At 33.7% G+C, this 17669-nt stretch overlaps 3 protein-coding genes and 1 non-coding gene across 4 annotated transcripts; 2 read left to right on the top strand and 2 right to left on the bottom strand.

Annotated features, from left to right (window-relative positions):
• Positions 1–572: 572 nt before the first annotated feature.
• LOC140879749 (uncharacterized protein At5g01610) lies at positions 573–2476 on the top strand. The gene is made up of 3 exons (XM_073283618.1): positions 573–871; positions 1551–1605; positions 1967–2476. The coding sequence occupies exons 1-3, from the start codon at positions 785–787 to the stop codon at positions 2335–2337; spliced, it is 513 nt and encodes a 170-aa protein (XP_073139719.1). The 5' UTR covers positions 573–784; the 3' UTR covers positions 2338–2476.
• Positions 2477–3030: 554 nt separating this feature from the next.
• TRNAG-GCC (transfer RNA glycine (anticodon GCC)) lies at positions 3031–3101 on the bottom strand. The gene has a single exon. It is a non-coding gene; the product is annotated as a tRNA-Gly (tRNA).
• A 528-nt stretch (positions 3102–3629) lies between these two features.
• On the top strand, positions 3630–5932 carry LOC140879748 (ferritin, chloroplastic-like). The gene is made up of 8 exons (XM_073283617.1): positions 3630–4129; positions 4555–4638; positions 4739–4799; positions 5003–5090; positions 5236–5297; positions 5377–5442; positions 5556–5619; positions 5714–5932. Exons 1-8 carry the CDS (start codon positions 3765–3767, stop codon positions 5746–5748), a joined length of 825 nt encoding a protein of 274 aa, XP_073139718.1. The 5' UTR covers positions 3630–3764; the 3' UTR covers positions 5749–5932.
• Positions 5933–7625: 1693 nt separating this feature from the next.
• On the bottom strand, positions 7626–9639 carry LOC140884746 (kinetochore protein SPC24 homolog). The gene is made up of 5 exons (XM_073291594.1): positions 9297–9639; positions 8414–8555; positions 8201–8302; positions 7950–8023; positions 7626–7864 (listed from the first exon to the last, which is right to left on the bottom strand). The coding sequence occupies exons 1-5, from the start codon at positions 9472–9474 to the stop codon at positions 7755–7757; spliced, it is 606 nt and encodes a 201-aa protein (XP_073147695.1). The 5' UTR covers positions 9475–9639; the 3' UTR covers positions 7626–7754.
• Positions 9640–17669: the final 8030 nt, after the last annotated feature.

Below are 17669 nucleotides of genomic sequence, written 5' to 3'. Positions count from 1 at the left end.
ATCATGATAATGAATTTCTTCAAATTCTCAATATAAAATCATGTTGTGCTACTTTATAACCATCAACATATTCATGATATTTCATGGGCACCAATATATCAATTATTTTCATTGTGCTACTTCTAGAGCACCAATGAATATCTCTTTGTGCTACTTCTAGAGCACCAATGAATATCTCTCATAAATTTGAGTATTGACAACATGTTGTGCTATTCCAATAGGATCAATAAAACGAGAATTATTTTCATTCTCAATTGGTTACAACATCGTGCTGATAACGTGTTATAAATCATAATAGAAATATAGAGATGAGTAGAGAGAATTCACGAGAGAAGAGAGAATTTCAATACTCAGGTGCAATTATTATTGAACTCAATCATCCTATTTATAGAAAAAGATTACAAAATACAAATCTTTACAGATATTATCTTGACATATTTATAAAGATCACGAATCTTCCAAATCTAACTAAATAAAATAATCATCTATAATAATAATATATTTATAACAATTCTCCGATTTAATTTCAAAAATTTCATTTGAAATTGTGGGACGCTGGTTGCATGAAAAGAGCAAAAACAATTCACCGTACATTAGAAAGTCTCGACTTTATCCATTACCGGCAAAAAGGCTTCTTTTGATCAAAAGAAGCCTTTCTCTCGCTTTTGAATTGGAACGACTTGCGTGAGAGAAAAAAATTCAAGACGCAGAATCATTCGCAGATAGTGAAAAATATTTGTGAATTCGTCTCACATTGTAGAAACTGATATTCGTGAATTTTTTGATGGATCAGATATTTAACAAGGTGGGTTCGTATTGGTTGGGACAAAAAGCCAACAAGGAGTTTGCTTCGGTCGGCAATGAGATTAATGTAAGACTCTCTCATTCTGTAGTTTTTGCACTGTAGTTTCCCAGAATCATTTCTTGAATTTTGGTGAAATTCACGTTATCGGGATCTTCGTTTTTCAGAAATCTGCAAAAATTTTTGACGGTGCGTGTGTTTTGATTTGAGAGTGACAGGATTTTTGGTGCCTTGAAATGACCGACCGAAAGTTGGATAAATGACGAACTTTTTACATTGTGTGTAGCAAACTATAAAGGATATTGAGAAATCGTCTTGTAGTTTTTATTTTGCTGCAAATGCCGATTAGGTGATGTGATTTGATAATTGCCTCTTGACTATTTTAGTTTGCACCAATATGATTTTTCAGTGGAAGAAATGCAGAACACATATCAAAATGCATATTGGATTAAATCGTGATTGCATTCTCAGCTGTTCAATTTTTGGGGACTTTCTTTTACCACAAGTTCAAAATGTAGTTTTTTTCCCCCTCTATTTCTCACTGAAGTTTTGCATCATGCAAAAGCCTGAAACCTGGAGATTAATTGAATCATCTTTCCATTTAACATAAAAGACGCATTGGATCTTGAATGCCTGTTATTTTATTCAACTGTAGCGAGTTATATTCGCCTCTGAGCTATTTTGCTTGTCCATTTCTTGCATCCCATCAATCTTTTTCCTGACGCTAATCTTGTTTCTTCTTTGTTAGTCCATATCGAATAGTATCGAAGGGGGAGCCAAATGGTTGGTTAATAAGATGAAAGGTTCTATTCTTCCTGTTCTCTATGCATTTCTACTTTTAAGCTTCTGCAAATTGCTTGTCAAAAGAAAATCTTAGGTCTAACGCATCAGTTTGTATATATTTCTTCTATATCATAAAGTATCAAGCTGCTTTGCTTGAAATGCAAATAGAAATCTTTCACCAATTTAAGCATCAGTTCTTTATTTAGACATGATTTATCCGAATTTCAAGTTGCATTGATGTCATTCCTTTGATTAGAGTCATGAGTTGAGATCATGGATGAGCTTAAGAAACAGTCTCCTCAAATCTGTCAATTATGACAATATTTGATATTGAATCAGAGTTTATTCCATCAAAGTGTGACAGAGAACTTGTCATTTCAGGGAAGATGCAAAAACCTCTGCAAGAACTTCTCAAGGAGTACGACCTGGCTATAGGAATATTTCCCCGAGATGCCACGAACTATGAGTTCGACGAGGAAACAAAGAAGCTGACTGTATTCGTTCCATCAATCTGTGAGGTTAGTTACAAGGATTCATCTGTATTACGTTTCGCGAATACTATAACCGGATATCTGGAGAAGGGTAAGCTGGCTGACATAGAGGGAATCAAAACTAAAGTGATGATTTGGGTTAAAGTGACTTGTATTACATCCGAACAATCGAAGCTTCATTTCACTGCTGGGATTAGGAAAACCAGAAGCAGGGATGCATATGAGGTACTCAGAGATGGGATAGGTGTTGACAAATTCTAGTATCTTTCTAATCTCTGGTAACCGGTTTTATCGTCTCCAGTTGTAGCATTGTTTCTTGGGGGGATGTTGGATTCTTTTCACTTGCTTCATGCTTGAAAATCATATCAATTGACTGGTATTTTGTGAATTGTATATTCGATTTGTACTGACTTCTTTTTTCCTTTGAAAACAAATATTAAGAACATTAGTTCACATTCAGAAATAAATAAACCAAGATTAACTTTTTAAAGAATGGTTGGTGGAATTGTTTTTTTTTTAATAAATAAATAAAGCCAAATTCATTACTAAATGTCGGAAGAAATTACATCATAAACAAGAGGAGAAGAGAGGAGAAATCCGGCCTTCAAAACTAGAAGCATTAGAAGGTGTCTTGAGAATATCGACAACCAAAAGTCCATCGGACTCAATTGTTCGAAAAATTTAGATCCTTTAACCAATAAAGTGCCTCTAAATACTCAAAATTTCTGATATAATCGAATTGTGTTTCGACAACTAAAAGTCCATCAAAATCAACTATTCGAGAAATTTAGATCCTTTGACCAATAAAATGTCTCCCTAGACTCAAAACTTCTGTCATAATCGAATTGAAAACTATATAATCGGTAGCAGCCACAAACAAGCCCAAGAGAATCATGAATTGTGTCTAGCTATAAAAATTATTAAGAAATTAAAAATAAAAAAAAAAAAGAATAATGCACCAGCCGGGAATCGAACCCGGGTCTGTACCGTGGCAGGGTACTATTCTACCACTAGACCACTGGTGCTGGATAACATGCTGTGACTATTAATATATTTTAATATACCATTCTTTCTAAAATCTGAAATAGATCGATCACGTTGAGCTTTTAAAAATATAATTGGAAAAATTCCCAAATAAATTATAAGTTCTCTTTCGACAACTTTTGACAACTCACTGCAACGAGATAACATCTTCCCATGGAATCAGTAGACGTTACCCCACCCAAACAGTGTCCGGGTGAAGATCGAATTGTGCGGATCTCTTTGCAAAGATGATCCGGACCATTGATCTTGGCTTAGGGCAGTCGATGGGAAGGCAACTTTCAGTGAAAAATGAGCGGATCAAATTCAAGAACTCCACTCCACGTCGTGTGAACAGATTACATGAAGCCAAGATACCTTTTGAATTTAGACACCGATGGGTTCCGGATATTTCCTTAAAAACCACAAGATTCTGGATTAGGCCACGAGCCTGCCACACGCCCATGTCCAGATGGACCCGTTTTCGTACTATACGTGTCACTTCTTCAATGGCCAGAGCTTTACAATCGTGACTTCGCCATATCTATATAATTCAGCCGCCGGACTTTCGAGGAATTCCACTGCCACCCCATTCTGCACTTGCGTGAATCTAACTCCCAATTCCTTCCTTTCTTTGTGATCTGTTTGAAATCTTTTGGAGAGAAAGAATGATGCTTCTTGAGACGATTTCAGCTGTTTCCATGCCTTCGTCGCGTGGTTCTTCGAATCTTGTGTTCTTGCAAGATTTGACCAATCCAAATGCCGTTTCAACCGTACCATCTCCTTGCTTGAATCCCTTTACATCTTCGTTTTCTCCCTCAAGATTGAGTCTTTCTTTGGCGAGAAGACGCGATAAAGGTTTTGCGGCCAGTGCCTCGAACGAGACTGAAAGTTTGACACTCACTGGCCTTGTCTTTCAGCCGTTTGAAGAGGTTAAGAGAGATGAGTTTATGGTCCCGATTGCTCCTCTTGTTTCACTTGCTCGCCAGGGGTACTCCAAAGAGTGTGAGGATGCCATTAATGAGCAGATCAAGTGAGTTCTGGATAATCTCTTCTTGTTTCTATTTACATTCTTGGGTGTTAGATTTACATTTCTACAATGGGTTGATTTACGTTGATTATTCATCCGGTGGGTAAATTCAAGATTCTTGGATTCCTGGACAATCTGGGGTATCTTTAATGGATTCCCGGCCTTTTTGAGGGAGCATATCCACGTTTGGTGTATCAAAATTTCAACTATGACCATAGATACTGCTTGTTTTAGCCCGAGTAAAAACTACTAAACTTTGCCTGCATAAGAATGCTTCCATATGCTGTTAATATAAAGTTGGATATGTTATTATGATTTGAGGTATAGAAGGCACGAGTTCTTATTTGAGTCATCGTAGGAATACGAATAGTAGCATTTGTGATTATACTTCAAATGCTGAAGTTTATGGATATTTTCTTCTCTTTCAGTGTGGAATACTCTGTGTCCTATGTGTACCACTCCCTTTATGCCTACTTTGACAGGGATAATGTTGCTCTCAAAGGCCTAGCAAAGTAAGTGAAATAGACTCACATGCTTTCTTGCTCTTAACTTTTTATCTCACTTTACTTTTCTCATGATTTTAATGTTTACTATGATGATTTTTGTGGGCAGGTTTTTCAAGGAGGCCAGTGAAGAAGAAAGAGAACATGCAGAAAAATTTATGAAATATCAGGTATAGTATGATATGCAGTTGTAATGGGTGAATCCAACAGAGATGTGATGAAATCATTTGAAATTTCATGTGGATTTGTACCCAAAAATACATACAATCGCCACATCTCATACCAGAAGAAAACATAAGAATCAAACTATATAAGTTAGACATCATGTAACTGTGATTGCCACCTTTTTGGTTCTAACTTTGACAAATTTTAGAATAAGCGAGGGGGGAAAGTTATCCTGAATCATATCAAGCTTCCACCTACCGAGTTTGATCATATCGAGAAGGGTGATGCACTATATGGTAAGTTTTTGGACCTCATATATCGCGTTTTCTTTGATGTATTTTGTGTCAGGACCCAATTTTCAATGGAATGCATCATATTCTATATTCCATAACAATTTTCTTTTGAGTTCTTACTAGAATTCTCTATGATCTCTTGATTCAGCAATGGAACTTGCCTTGTCCTTGGAGAAGTTAACTAATGAGAAACTTCTTAAAGTGCACCGTGTAAGCATATCTAGACATTTTTATGCCGTTAAGTTATGTTTCTGGTCGTTTGCTGATCTTTGTTCTCGGATTGAAACAGGTGGCAGATGAAAATAATGACCCTCAGATGGCAGATTTCATAGAGAGTGAGTTTTTAGGGGAGCAGGTAAGCTTCAACTTGGTGGACTTTGTTTTACCAATCCAATTGCACTTGAGAATGCATAAAAAAATACAAAAAGGCATCAAATCGAGTTTACGAGTTCGTTTCGAACTTTCCAGGTCGAAGCCATAAAGAAAATTGCAGAATATGTAGCTCAATTGAGGAGGGTTGGAAAAGGACACGGTAAGACCATATCCCACTATTATTCATGATGTATTCACAATTTCATAAAAAATCTCTCTGATGACTAAATAAATAGTCTTTTTTAACCATGCAGGTGTGTGGCACTTTGATCAGATGCTGCTTCATTAAGGCGACGTGAGTACTTTAAAGAAAAGGAGACAGATATTAGAATAGATATTCTGTTCCAGTTATCAGTTCTGCTATTTGGTTTCTTACTGTTGAATGTTGAAGTATGAGACAAGATCTATCCTACTGTCATTATCGTTTGGTTTTCAATAAGAAATCGCTCTGTACTAGCAGACCGTGTTTAGCAGCAGGCTGTGTTACCCTTTTTGCTATGTTACACTTCAAGAACATAAACAACTGATTCTAAATCGCAAGAATAAGACGTTTGGCTCGTGTTTTTGAAAAAAAATAATGAGTACACAAGTAAAAGATGAAGCAAAGCCAAATCCCATCAAAATTTTTGAATAAAAATGCGATTATCATACTGTTTGAAAACATGATTTCCAAAACTTAAAGCCCTTGCTGCTGCTACTTTCCCTCTCTGCAACGGGTGGATATGATGTGTGTACCATCTCCCACATCACCCGTATATCCGTGTATCCGGCACAAGCCTCCATGTCTTTGTATAGAGCAATCAACCCACTACTTTTTCCTGCATTATTAAAGAGATATAAAAAGACTTACAGAGAAGAGAAGCTGCTAAAAATAATGGCTGAGAAATTTTCTTGGAAGAGATGAGTTTACCTTTGGCTCCATTTTTGAGAAGTGAAGCAGCACTAGCAATGGTATACTTTGTTGGGAGAAGAATAGAGTTGTTGATCAAGGAGATTAGTTTTCTCTTCTCCATGTTTATGAAGGATTCTTGAAAGGCCATTCTCGATTCTTGCCTATTTATATAATTTTTCTCCTGAACTTAACCCCTGCTAATTAATTACTTTTATTTTACATGAACTAGCCTACAAATGGTGTCTAACAAATCATTATGAAGTTTTTTTTTTTTAATTTTAAATTTTTTTGTTTTCAATAAAAAAAATCTTTTGATAGAAATTATACATCATCATTTAAATTTTCGAGTCTGTTTCTTTTCCAATGAATGAATGTATCAGAAGTTGGGAAGGTTTTGGATAAAAATGCTATCATTATTCAGGCAATTTAATTCACATTAATGTTTGGATTTGGAGAAAAGAAAAATATTGGAAAAGAAAAAAATATATATATTCATATAATAATAAGAAGAAACAAACACATGAGTAGGAAGAATTGGTGTTTAGTTGGGGCCCTGGGTCAAACGGTTGTTTGTTTTTTCTTCAAGTGCCTTTCTGCTTGTGTACACTCTCCTTCCCCACTAAAAATTATAATAAACTCATCAATGTAATGATTTAAATCAAAAAAGAAAACATAACATTTGATAACAATCATCTCTCCTTAAATAATAAATTTTAATAAAATTTTTGAATTTAAACCAATTGTGTTGGTATCGGAAAAACCATGCCCCTTTTCGGTATAATACCAAAATTTGGTATAATCTGCTCCTTCTGATTTAACACTGCAGTGCAGGTAGTAGAAGTGAGTTCTTAGAAAGCAAGCATGTGAATTCTCAACAAACTCTGGCAATGTAGTGACCTAATTCATTCCACTTTTATCTACTCTTCATTATTTTGAATACTAAAACAAAGTCAAACTTGCACTAGTGTGCCATACAGAGGGATGCCTTCGGATACAGGAAACAACCCGGAAACTGGATCATCTGGAGGTGAAATTGGTGACGAAAAACGGGTAATGAGGCAGTTTAGATTCAAACTTGGATAGCCTTGTGGGGTCAGATCTTCTCAACTGCATTCCAAATCTTCCCCTCATGTATTCATTTGAAATATAATTCAGCTCACATGAGTTATTATCTTTCAAAGAATATATTATGACTTTTCAAGATGTTGATAAGATTTAGAAATTTCCCCCAATTCGCAGAGACAAAAGAAGCATCAGACCATAGACAATAAAGATGAGAAAAATAAAAGATCACACTTTTCAACATGAAGAGCAAGCTTGGCATCAGAGTTCCGATACAGATCATAATTTGAATAGTTGTCCACAAATTACTAGTTAGAATAAATACAAAAGCAGAAGTCAGATTATTGCAACTTTATCATCTTCCAGACACCATTACATGTATCAAAGGCAGAATGCTTTGCTGGATCGAACTTAAAATTGTCAACAACTTTCTTATCTCTCACCACGATATCTGGACTCATTAAGTTAAAGGAGAATCCTTCTACTAAGGCAGAAGTTCGGAGAAAAATCTAATGTAAAAGTAACAAAAAGGATACGGCCAGATATTTTGGATAGATCATCCAAGTTTGGGATTATGTTTGTGACAGACGCATGCATCGAAAGCTTCATCCTGCAAGATAAAAGAAAATTGCTTAGCTGTTGAGGGTCGAGAAGAAAATTGGGATAATAATTCACTCATTTTAAGCCATGAGAACATTGGAACACACAAAAACAGAAACAAATAAAAATTTAGCATAAGACAACACAACAGCACTTGAAATACCCAAAATTTTCCAATAAGTCTTACTCAGATCTCAGTTCATCTTGCTCGGATTTCTTTAGGGTCTGCATTTGTTCTTCAAGAGAGGCCCTCTGAAGCTCTAGATCATCAATTCCATTGACTGTTACTGTGTTGATTATAATAGAGGAAGTCAAACAATGTAATTGGAAACAAAATCAAAAATGGGAAGTAGTATTTCAAGACTCTGAATATAATCAGCAACATGAACCCAATACTTATCTAAGCTCTTCTCTAAGCATTCGTTCTAGTTTTTGTCTCTCTTCCAATTCTTTTTCGAGCAAATCTAGCTCTACATCAGCAATGCTTTCGGATTCTGCATCTGATTCTTTCTGCTTGCATGCTTCTATCTTCTTTTTGTAGTCTGGGACAAATATCATTAATTAACGGTAGTGAAAAAATAATCAACTCATATTGGGAGAGAGTGGCATCTCCAAAACCAAATAAATATGTTCATTTACAGAAAATTACAAAATACACAGACATAATTCTACCGATGATAACAACTCGAGGCATAAAAGGTTCAGTTACTTATAACTTATAAGCATCATCAAGAACAAACCGGCATCAAAATCACGAAGAAACTCAAATCACCTTTAAAAGTCTTATTGTATCACAAGGACTAAATTTAGTATTTGCACTCTTGTGTCTTGTGGCATAGGCGCATAGCAGCTCTAATCGAGTTGATAGTCAAGACTCAAGAGAGTAGCTTTTCTAGCAAAAAAAATGCTATACCTGAGCTCGAGAGAGAGAATTATGCACAAAAAACACAACTCACATCCTAGTTCTTGTCTGTCAAACTGATTGCCAACATTTATATTCTTAAAAACAGATCAACAAATCAATGAAACAGTATGAACTCTAACCATCATTGTACTTCTTGGCTTCCACTAAACACGAATTGCAGCATTAAAACAGAAATTCTAGAGGATAATCAGTATGAAGGAATACTACACTACCAAATATGTCATTGCTCGATACGCGAACAGGTGTGGCGCAAAAAAAAAAAAGACTAAATAACCGGCAGAACTTAAATCAAGTCCAATCATTTAATAACCCAATAAAAGATGCAGCAAACAGTGCCGATTGGAGTGAAAATAATAACCTTCAATGGACAATTGTACTTCGTTGAAATCTTTATCGCACTGAGACTGAAGAGCTTTGGAATGGCGCAGAAAATGCTGGAGACCAACTATATCCTTGTCGTCTTTCAAGAAATCAATCAAGTTGTTGCAGTACTTCATCAACTCTTCCATATCCATCTTCCTCGTCGTATCTCCCATTCTACCGAACAGAATGCTCGAATCCGAATTCAGAGTAAAGAAACACAAAACATAAATTGTTGAAGACAAATTTTAGGGTTTTCTGATTGATGGTGATAATAATTGAGAAAAAAAGAGTCTCCTTTGATTTGGCCAATCTTTCGGAGACCTGAGTGAATTTTGAAATGTTTGAAACGACAAATGTCACTCGCAGCATTCAGTCGGTTCGGTCGAATTTCGAAAAACCGAACCATTTTTTTTAAAAACCGAACCGACCGATTTACTTGTAATAACAAAATCAAAATCGAGTTAACCGATTTTTTTTAAAAGAAAAGCCTTGTGCTACTAGAGTTCAGCTGCAAAACTGTGCAATTGTAATTAAAAAAATAAAACTCATTTTTTGCTTGCATGCGATTAAAAGCACAAAGTATATGTAATTTCACATTAGAAAAACATGACAAAAATCATTACAAAAATGATGAAAATTAATCGAATAAGGGGCACATTGACTGTTTCAGGGAATGTTAATCACTTCACCGGAAAGAAATTCACTTTTTTCAGAGATAAACAAGTGACGCCGACGATCGAAAACGAAGAGCGCAGAGAGAAAGACCATAAAGATGATGGGAGATGAACAATGAATTTTGTCAATTTTAGGAAATGATGATTTTGGGCTAATCTATGGCTTTATTTGACCATTTAGGGCTAAACGGACGTGGGCTTTTGGTATTGAATTTGCAAGCCCATAAGTCAAGGTTTAAATTTTGAAGTCTAAAATCTATATAAAAATAAAAAATTAATTTTATTTTATAAAATCGGTTAAATCGGTTAACCAAATTTTTAAAATAAAAAACTGAAACCAAACCGATTTAACCTATTTGACCGATTTTTTTATAAATTAAAATCGAATTTTCGAAATAACCGAACCGAATTTCCGAATTAGATCAGTTCGGTCGGTTAATTCGGTTCAATCGAATTTATGCTCATTTCAACAGATGTGGTCATTTTTTTATTTTTTTTTTGAGAAAACCAAAATAAATTTCAAAGGTATTTAGATACAATACAACTGAGCCATAACGGAATATTATCATCTAACCATTCTAGGTTCGTAGAAAAATTTAAAGCTTTACGGGCTAAACTATGAGCCATGGTATTTTCCGAACGTCTCGAAAACAAATTAAATTATTGTTTTTAAAAAAATAAATAAAATTAACCCTTATTTAAATATTACAGTGATAATGTAATATTTGTTCAACCGATTATAAAAAAATTAAAAATCATTATTATTATTTTGATTTTAAAAATAATTTATTCATTCAGAATGACATAAATTTATCCTGATATAAAAGATATCCATGAATGGATCTGAGTGGAAAACATTCCCATAAATAAAAATTATATGCATCGAAATTAATAAAATTTCCATTGTCCCGTTTAAATAAACTAGTAAACAGCACGTGCGATGCACGTGGTGACACTTTGTTTATATATATTATATCTATTTATTATTTTTTTTATAATTATCGAGATTTTCACGGCATCATAATAAAAATCATATAAACTTTAATTATTAATTATGAAAATCAACTGAAATAATACAATGATCATTTTTTTCACTTTTAGTCATGTTAATGGTGAATTTGTATTTTCAATCCTGTAACTTGAATGTTTTCATTTTTAGTCATATTATGATGCATTTTCATTTTTAATCATGTCACTTGTATATTATTTTTTATTTTGATCATTTAACTCCCATGTTTTTTTGGGTTATGTACTTATGTTGTCGTATATATATTTTCATTTATAGTCATGTAACTTTTATATTATTTTTATTTTTTGTCATTTAACTTGTATTATATCCCTATATATTTTTATATGACCTTATTTATAGTGTAAATAAAATGGCAAATTTATTATTTCACAATGATAAAACTTTACTTTTTTATTCAAACTTTTAGATAGGTAATAGATAATAGATAGATAGATTTAACAATGATAAAATTTTACCATTTTTATTTAGGTAATAGATTTAATTTATACTCCTACATTAATTTCGTAAATATATGTTTTTAACTTTAACTTTTAATATTATTACAAAAAAATTTAGTTTTTAGTTTTGTTCTTTTCAAGATTTATATTCTTATATTTTTTTTTAATTTTAACTATTTATATTAATACCGTAAGTTTTGATTTTTTCCTTTTCTTCAGTCACAAACTAAAATTTAGCTTATTCTTATATATTTTTAAATTGCTTAACATTACATAAGTTGTACTATAAATAAAGACAAATTATGAGAAATTAAAAATGGTTCTTTCAAAAAATAATAATTAAAAAATGAATTATTTAATGACATTAATGGACGCATTAGTTGCAATTTAATGAAAGTGTATAATTTATTTATGGATATTAATATTTACATATAATATAATAAAAATATTTATTTACTTTTATGTTCTAACTAAAATGTTGTTTTACTTTTATATCTTTTTATATTTTTATATGACCTTACTTATAGTGTAAATAAAATGACAAAGTTGTTATTTCACAATTGCAAAACTTTATCTTTTTATTCATACTTTTAGAAAGGTAAAGTAATAATTATTAAATATACATGATTTTATTTTAATAATTTCAGTAAAAAAAAAATTATTTGTCAAACATATATATATATATATATTTAGAGTGAAAATATTTATTATGTTAATTGTTTTGAATTGAAATAATACACAATCTAATAAAATAAATATTTATTATCTTTAATAATTTTAATAAATATATATTTTTATTTTTCAAAATCTAATCATTTTTATGTTAATCAAAATAATACACAATTTAATAAAATAAATATTTATTATCTTTAATAATTTTAATGAATATAAATTTTTTCCAACATCTAATTAATTTTTTTAATTGTTTTAGATTTTTCTAAGAAATATGTACGATAAAATATTATTTCTAAAATTTATTTTTATTATCAAATTTTTATTCAATTTTGGTATATCGTTTTTTTTCAAATTTTCTTATAAGTATGTCGTAACCAAATTTTATTTTTCTATTATATATATATATATATATATATATATTTTTTTTTTAAAAAAAACCACTTTGATGCTCACGTATTTTAAATTTTGTTTTCTTAAATTCATAGAAAATAATTCAAACCAATTCACTGAAGGTGAAATTTTATAATTAAATAAGATGCGAGTTAACACAATGTATTTTTAATACCAAAAAATTATATGAAAATAATTTATTCATTGATTGCATTTATATTGTAATAGTATATTATTAAATTTATAAATATAGTATGATATTTAGAAAATCATTAACACGTGTCTTATGGGTTAGACACGTGAAAATATATTAGATATAACATAAGACAAATAATAAATTTAAATTTATTCACCTTTAAAATAAAAATAAAAAAAGTAATAATTAAAATTTCAAATAATATTCATTTGTTTTATTGTTTCTAAGATATAGTGAATTTTTAATATTTGATAAGGTCTTATATTTGAGTCTTAAATTTATTTAGATTAAATGTGGATTACATTTTGACATTTATTTTTGAAAAAATTGCTTTTTTGATTCTATAAAATTCTTTATTTATAATTTCGATACTTTGTGTTATCAGATTTCAAAGTCTGTTGGAGATCAAACTCTAGAATTTCGGTGATTACAAAGTCAAAACAAAACCAAGTAAATAAATTAATCGGACTCATCAAATATTAAAGACTAAAGATTTCTACGAAAGTTGCCAGATCAAAGTATCGTGATTAAACCAAGATACAGATCAAGCTCCACAGATCTTATTATACCGGATCGATTGACACAAGATCAAATGGTCAACAACCAGATCGAAGCTTCATCGGGAATCTATCCGTTGCGGTAATTGAAGAAAACGACAAAATCATTTAATGAGAATTTGAACGTTGATCGGCCTTCGCTTTAAGTCAAGATTTGTGAGCTATTTATGAGATATGCTGGCAGCCCAAGATCAGAAATTGTTGGCGGCTCACTGTCTACTTTTTGAAACTATAAATACTCAAGCATTTCGAAGATTCAAGACACGAGACCAAGAGTGAAAATTACAAAGCAATCAAATTCAAAGTCGAAAAAGCCTTCACTCAATATACCAACTCAGATACTTATTTCATCAGATCAAAGTTTCGATATTCTGAGTTAGAACACAACACAGATCGATCAAGCTCAAAGATACACTTCAAATCGATCCAGATCAAATGTAGTAGCCCGTAACCAAAATCAGTAGTTAAGGAATTAATCATAATTACTTGAATAGAGTTCGGAAGCTCCGAAGGTAGGTCCGGAAGTTCCGAACAGGATCGAAAGCTCCGATGCAGGATCGGAAGCTCCGATCATATTACGTCAGGCATGACGATTGGCTAGATCGGAAGCTCCGATCACCCCTATCCGAAGTCAACAAGTGATATTTTGACACGTGGCAGATCAGGATCTTCGGAAGCTCCGATGGCAGGATCGAACGTTCCGATCGAGGTTCGGACGTTCCGATCGAGGATCGGAAGTTCCGATTGTTGTCTATAAATAGAGGGTCGGGGCTTCATTTCCAATTGCCAATTCCGAGTATTTCCCTCTCCTTTCTAGTCTATTCGAGTTGTTCTAGCCTTCCTAGGCTTGACCCGGCGGTCGGCGAGGCGTTCGGAAGTTGTAGCAGAGTTGTACCCAAGTTCTTGAGGCATCGGCATCAAAGGGCTAACGACGGACGAAGGTATAACTTTTGCTTTCTATAAATATTTAGGAGTATGCAATAGCTTAGTTAAGACTTTTAGAGCACTTTAATGATAGTAGTATCATTTGGCAGTGTAGAGCAGACTATAGGCGCGGACCTAGAGTTGGTAGAGCTTGCACTGTTTTGAGGTACGAAAGTACTGTTCGAGATATCCTGACTGGGTATGCATGTATTATGTGACTGCATGGTTTATATGTCATTGATTTATGCTGCATTCATTTGCATACTGAGCTATCTTCTTCGAGATGTCTGTTAGTAGGGTTTTTTCCTATCCTGTTAGTGGTTGGACTTCCATCGATTTGGGTCCGGCATATCCACTTGTATTATGGTATGGGAGCCACCTCCTGAAGCGACGGCACAACGTGCTACATACCAGGGCCCGGTCTGTCTCTGTTATCTTATCCTTGACCTCGAGTTTATAGGGAGTTCACTTTGCATGCATGTATACTCATACTCTAGTACTGAGCATTTTATGCTCACGTCTCGTACTCTGTGTTTCTGGACACCCTATTCCATGGGGCAGGTTTGCGATTGGACGAGGCGGGTGGATCCAAGAGGGGCTAGTCAGTGGTTGACCAGCTGGAGCTTCGTCTAGGTTTTATTTCTGTTGTTTTGAGGTTGATACAGCTATTCGATTTGGTTGTATATTATTTGGATAAATTACAGATTTCTTTACTTGGAATTGTATAACGTTTATGGTTTCCGCAGTTTTATTCTGATATCTATTTAATTAAGTTAATTGCATGCCTAAGTTCTGTTAGTAGGTGATCCGGGTAAGGGTCACTACATTTATGGTATCAGAGCATGCATAGAATTCTTGGGATTTAGACTCTGCATAAGGTAACCGTGAGGTATTTTTGTAGATGACAGATCGTGACGACCGGAGTTCTCATGGCAGTATTGGTGGGCGTGAAAGAGTGGGTGCCCGGATAGCCAACTTGTGGCTAAGGGCTTTTATGACTCTTTGTGTAAACAATCTTTGTTTAATATAATTTACATTTTATTAATGGCAATGACTTTATCTTTCTTCATATTGTTATATTGTGATATACTATTGTTGTTTTAGTAAAGACCTTGAATATACTATAGTGTATGTAAGATGTGGTAGTACATGGGGATGACTATCATGAAACACATCTTATAGTCACTGTATATTCTAAACAGTTCCTAGTCGATTGAGCCGTCCGAAAATTAGGATAAGGATCGCTCGAGTTTGAAACTAGCATTTGCGATGCAGAGTACCACGTTTCATTGGTAGGGAACATAAAGATGTTCGAAGCATGCAAATGGATTTTCATATGATGAATGATCGAACTACCCTATTCGGACTTTCCAAGTGGTTATCACTTATCGAGTGGATAAAGTCCGCGGTTTTGGTTGTACACCATTAGTCCTTATTACTTGAAACATCATTGAGACTCTATATGCTAGTACTGTGATTTGACTCGTTTACCGACTCTATGGGGGTCATCAGGTGTCGGGATTGGGTACAGTTACGACGCATATAGGAGTCGATGCTTTGTTGTCAAGGATTCACCACATACTTGCGAGTGTGGATATCCTATGCGATCTGAGGAGATATTAGTGTGACGAATCTCTGGCCAGAGTACATGATGTGTTTTAGGTTAATGGTTATCCTAGTAACACATGCGATGTCACTAATAGATCTCCAAGATGTTATGCATAGTTATCGAATCTCGAACGACTCTCGATGTACCAATGGTTGTTGATTCGATCGGGATATTTGGTTGAAGGGACCGCACTGTACGCTAACCAAAATCTACTGGTTCTTGCAGGCACTATCAGTAATACCTAGGGAATCATGGGGCGATGTTGCTAGACGCTCTTACCATGATTCGTTGGGTAAGTCGGAAATTGTTGTTCCGAGTCACAAGGAGTTGTGAGCCCACGGCTAGCTGTATTCCTGAACCATTGAGGGTTACACAAGTAATGGATTACTAAAACCCCGTAGAGATAGTTAAATTTAATGAAAGAGAAATTGGATTTCTCAACTAAAGGGAGTGGAATTTCCTAAAATGACATAGTGATGGACATTTTTGGAAATCACTGAATTCGGATTCAGAAAAATTATCTTGACTCTAAAAGATGCAAAAATGGTTTCTGTGCACATTGGTGAAATCAGTTTATCAACCGGAGTCACGATGAATTTTATATTAATTTCTATAACAACGGGCTTGGCTTGTTGGGCTTAAGTTATGGATTGTGGGCTTTAAGGAGTTAGAGTCCTGATACAATTATAACTAGAAATTATCTATAAATAGAGGTGTTGGGCTCGAAAATCAAACACTTTGTGTCTTATAATTTTCGAAATTACACTCTAAATATTCTAAGGGTTTTTCGAAATCCTTGTCCCTCCCGGAGAAAATTCAGACTTGTGATTTTTGTGAAAAATTACAATTCTGAATTAACAGATCATATCTGTTTATTCTCTACGCAAAACTTCTGATTGATTTCTAGTGCAGTCAATCAGAGGGTTTCTGTTTTCTGTTCGTGGACCTTATTCCGGTGATTGATCGTGACGCCATCAGTTCCCGGGATTTACAAGAAGAGCATATTAAATTCTGTTAGTGTCCATAATCTCGCTTCGAGATTGGAGGTAAAATATTTAATTAATTATTATTTATTTTACTTGTGTGATTTAATCGTTAAACGTTTTGATACCCATGATATGAAATTGTTTCATATCAAAGAAAAATAAAATTTTTAAACTTCCGCTGCACCGGGTATCGATTCAATTGATCTGAACACGGTTTTCCAACAGTGGTATCAGAGACAGGTTGCTCAGATCAAACGATTAAATTAATCGATTGTACAAAAATTTTTGGCCTCGGGTTTTTTGAAACAAAACATATTTTTAAAAAAAATCAAAAATTTTATTTTTCTGACGGGCAAGAAAAAAGGGCAGCGATTGGATCGCTGCCCAAGGGCAGCGCTCGGCGCTGCCCAATGGGTAGTGGCGGGCTGCCCAGCCCGCGCCCGGTCAGGGCACGGGCTGCCCGGGATTGTCCCGGGCAGCCCGGAAAAATTAAAAATTGATTTTTGAAAATTTTGAATTTTTGAAATTCTAGTGTTTGATCCGATCGAAAAATGTTTTTGATAAGATCACGAGGCATCGGATCGAATTGTTCGAGTCCGAAATTTTTAAAATTTATCTTTGGATAAATTTGAATTTTTGGAAAATTTAAATATTTTATCCGTTAAATTGAATTTTGAAAATTGATTATTTTGGTAATAAGATAAAATATGATTTTATCTTTTAAATAATGATGCCACAGCATGTTTATCCAATTATTTAAATTTTGAATTTAAAATTGGATAATGGGATGATCGATTGCCATAACCAATTTTGTAGGTGTATGTTAGGAATTTACATTTGTCTTATTGTTGTTGGTGTTTATTAATGGGCTTGGTTTATAGCCCAATATG

The sequence above is a fragment of the Henckelia pumila genome, chromosome 2, assembly GCF_033568475.1.
Source record: "Henckelia pumila isolate YLH828 chromosome 2, ASM3356847v2, whole genome shotgun sequence".
NCBI lineage: Eukaryota > Viridiplantae > Streptophyta > Magnoliopsida > Lamiales > Gesneriaceae > Henckelia > Henckelia pumila.
Note: the sequence above shows the minus strand (reverse complement) of the source record. Positions and strands in the feature narration are given on the sequence as shown.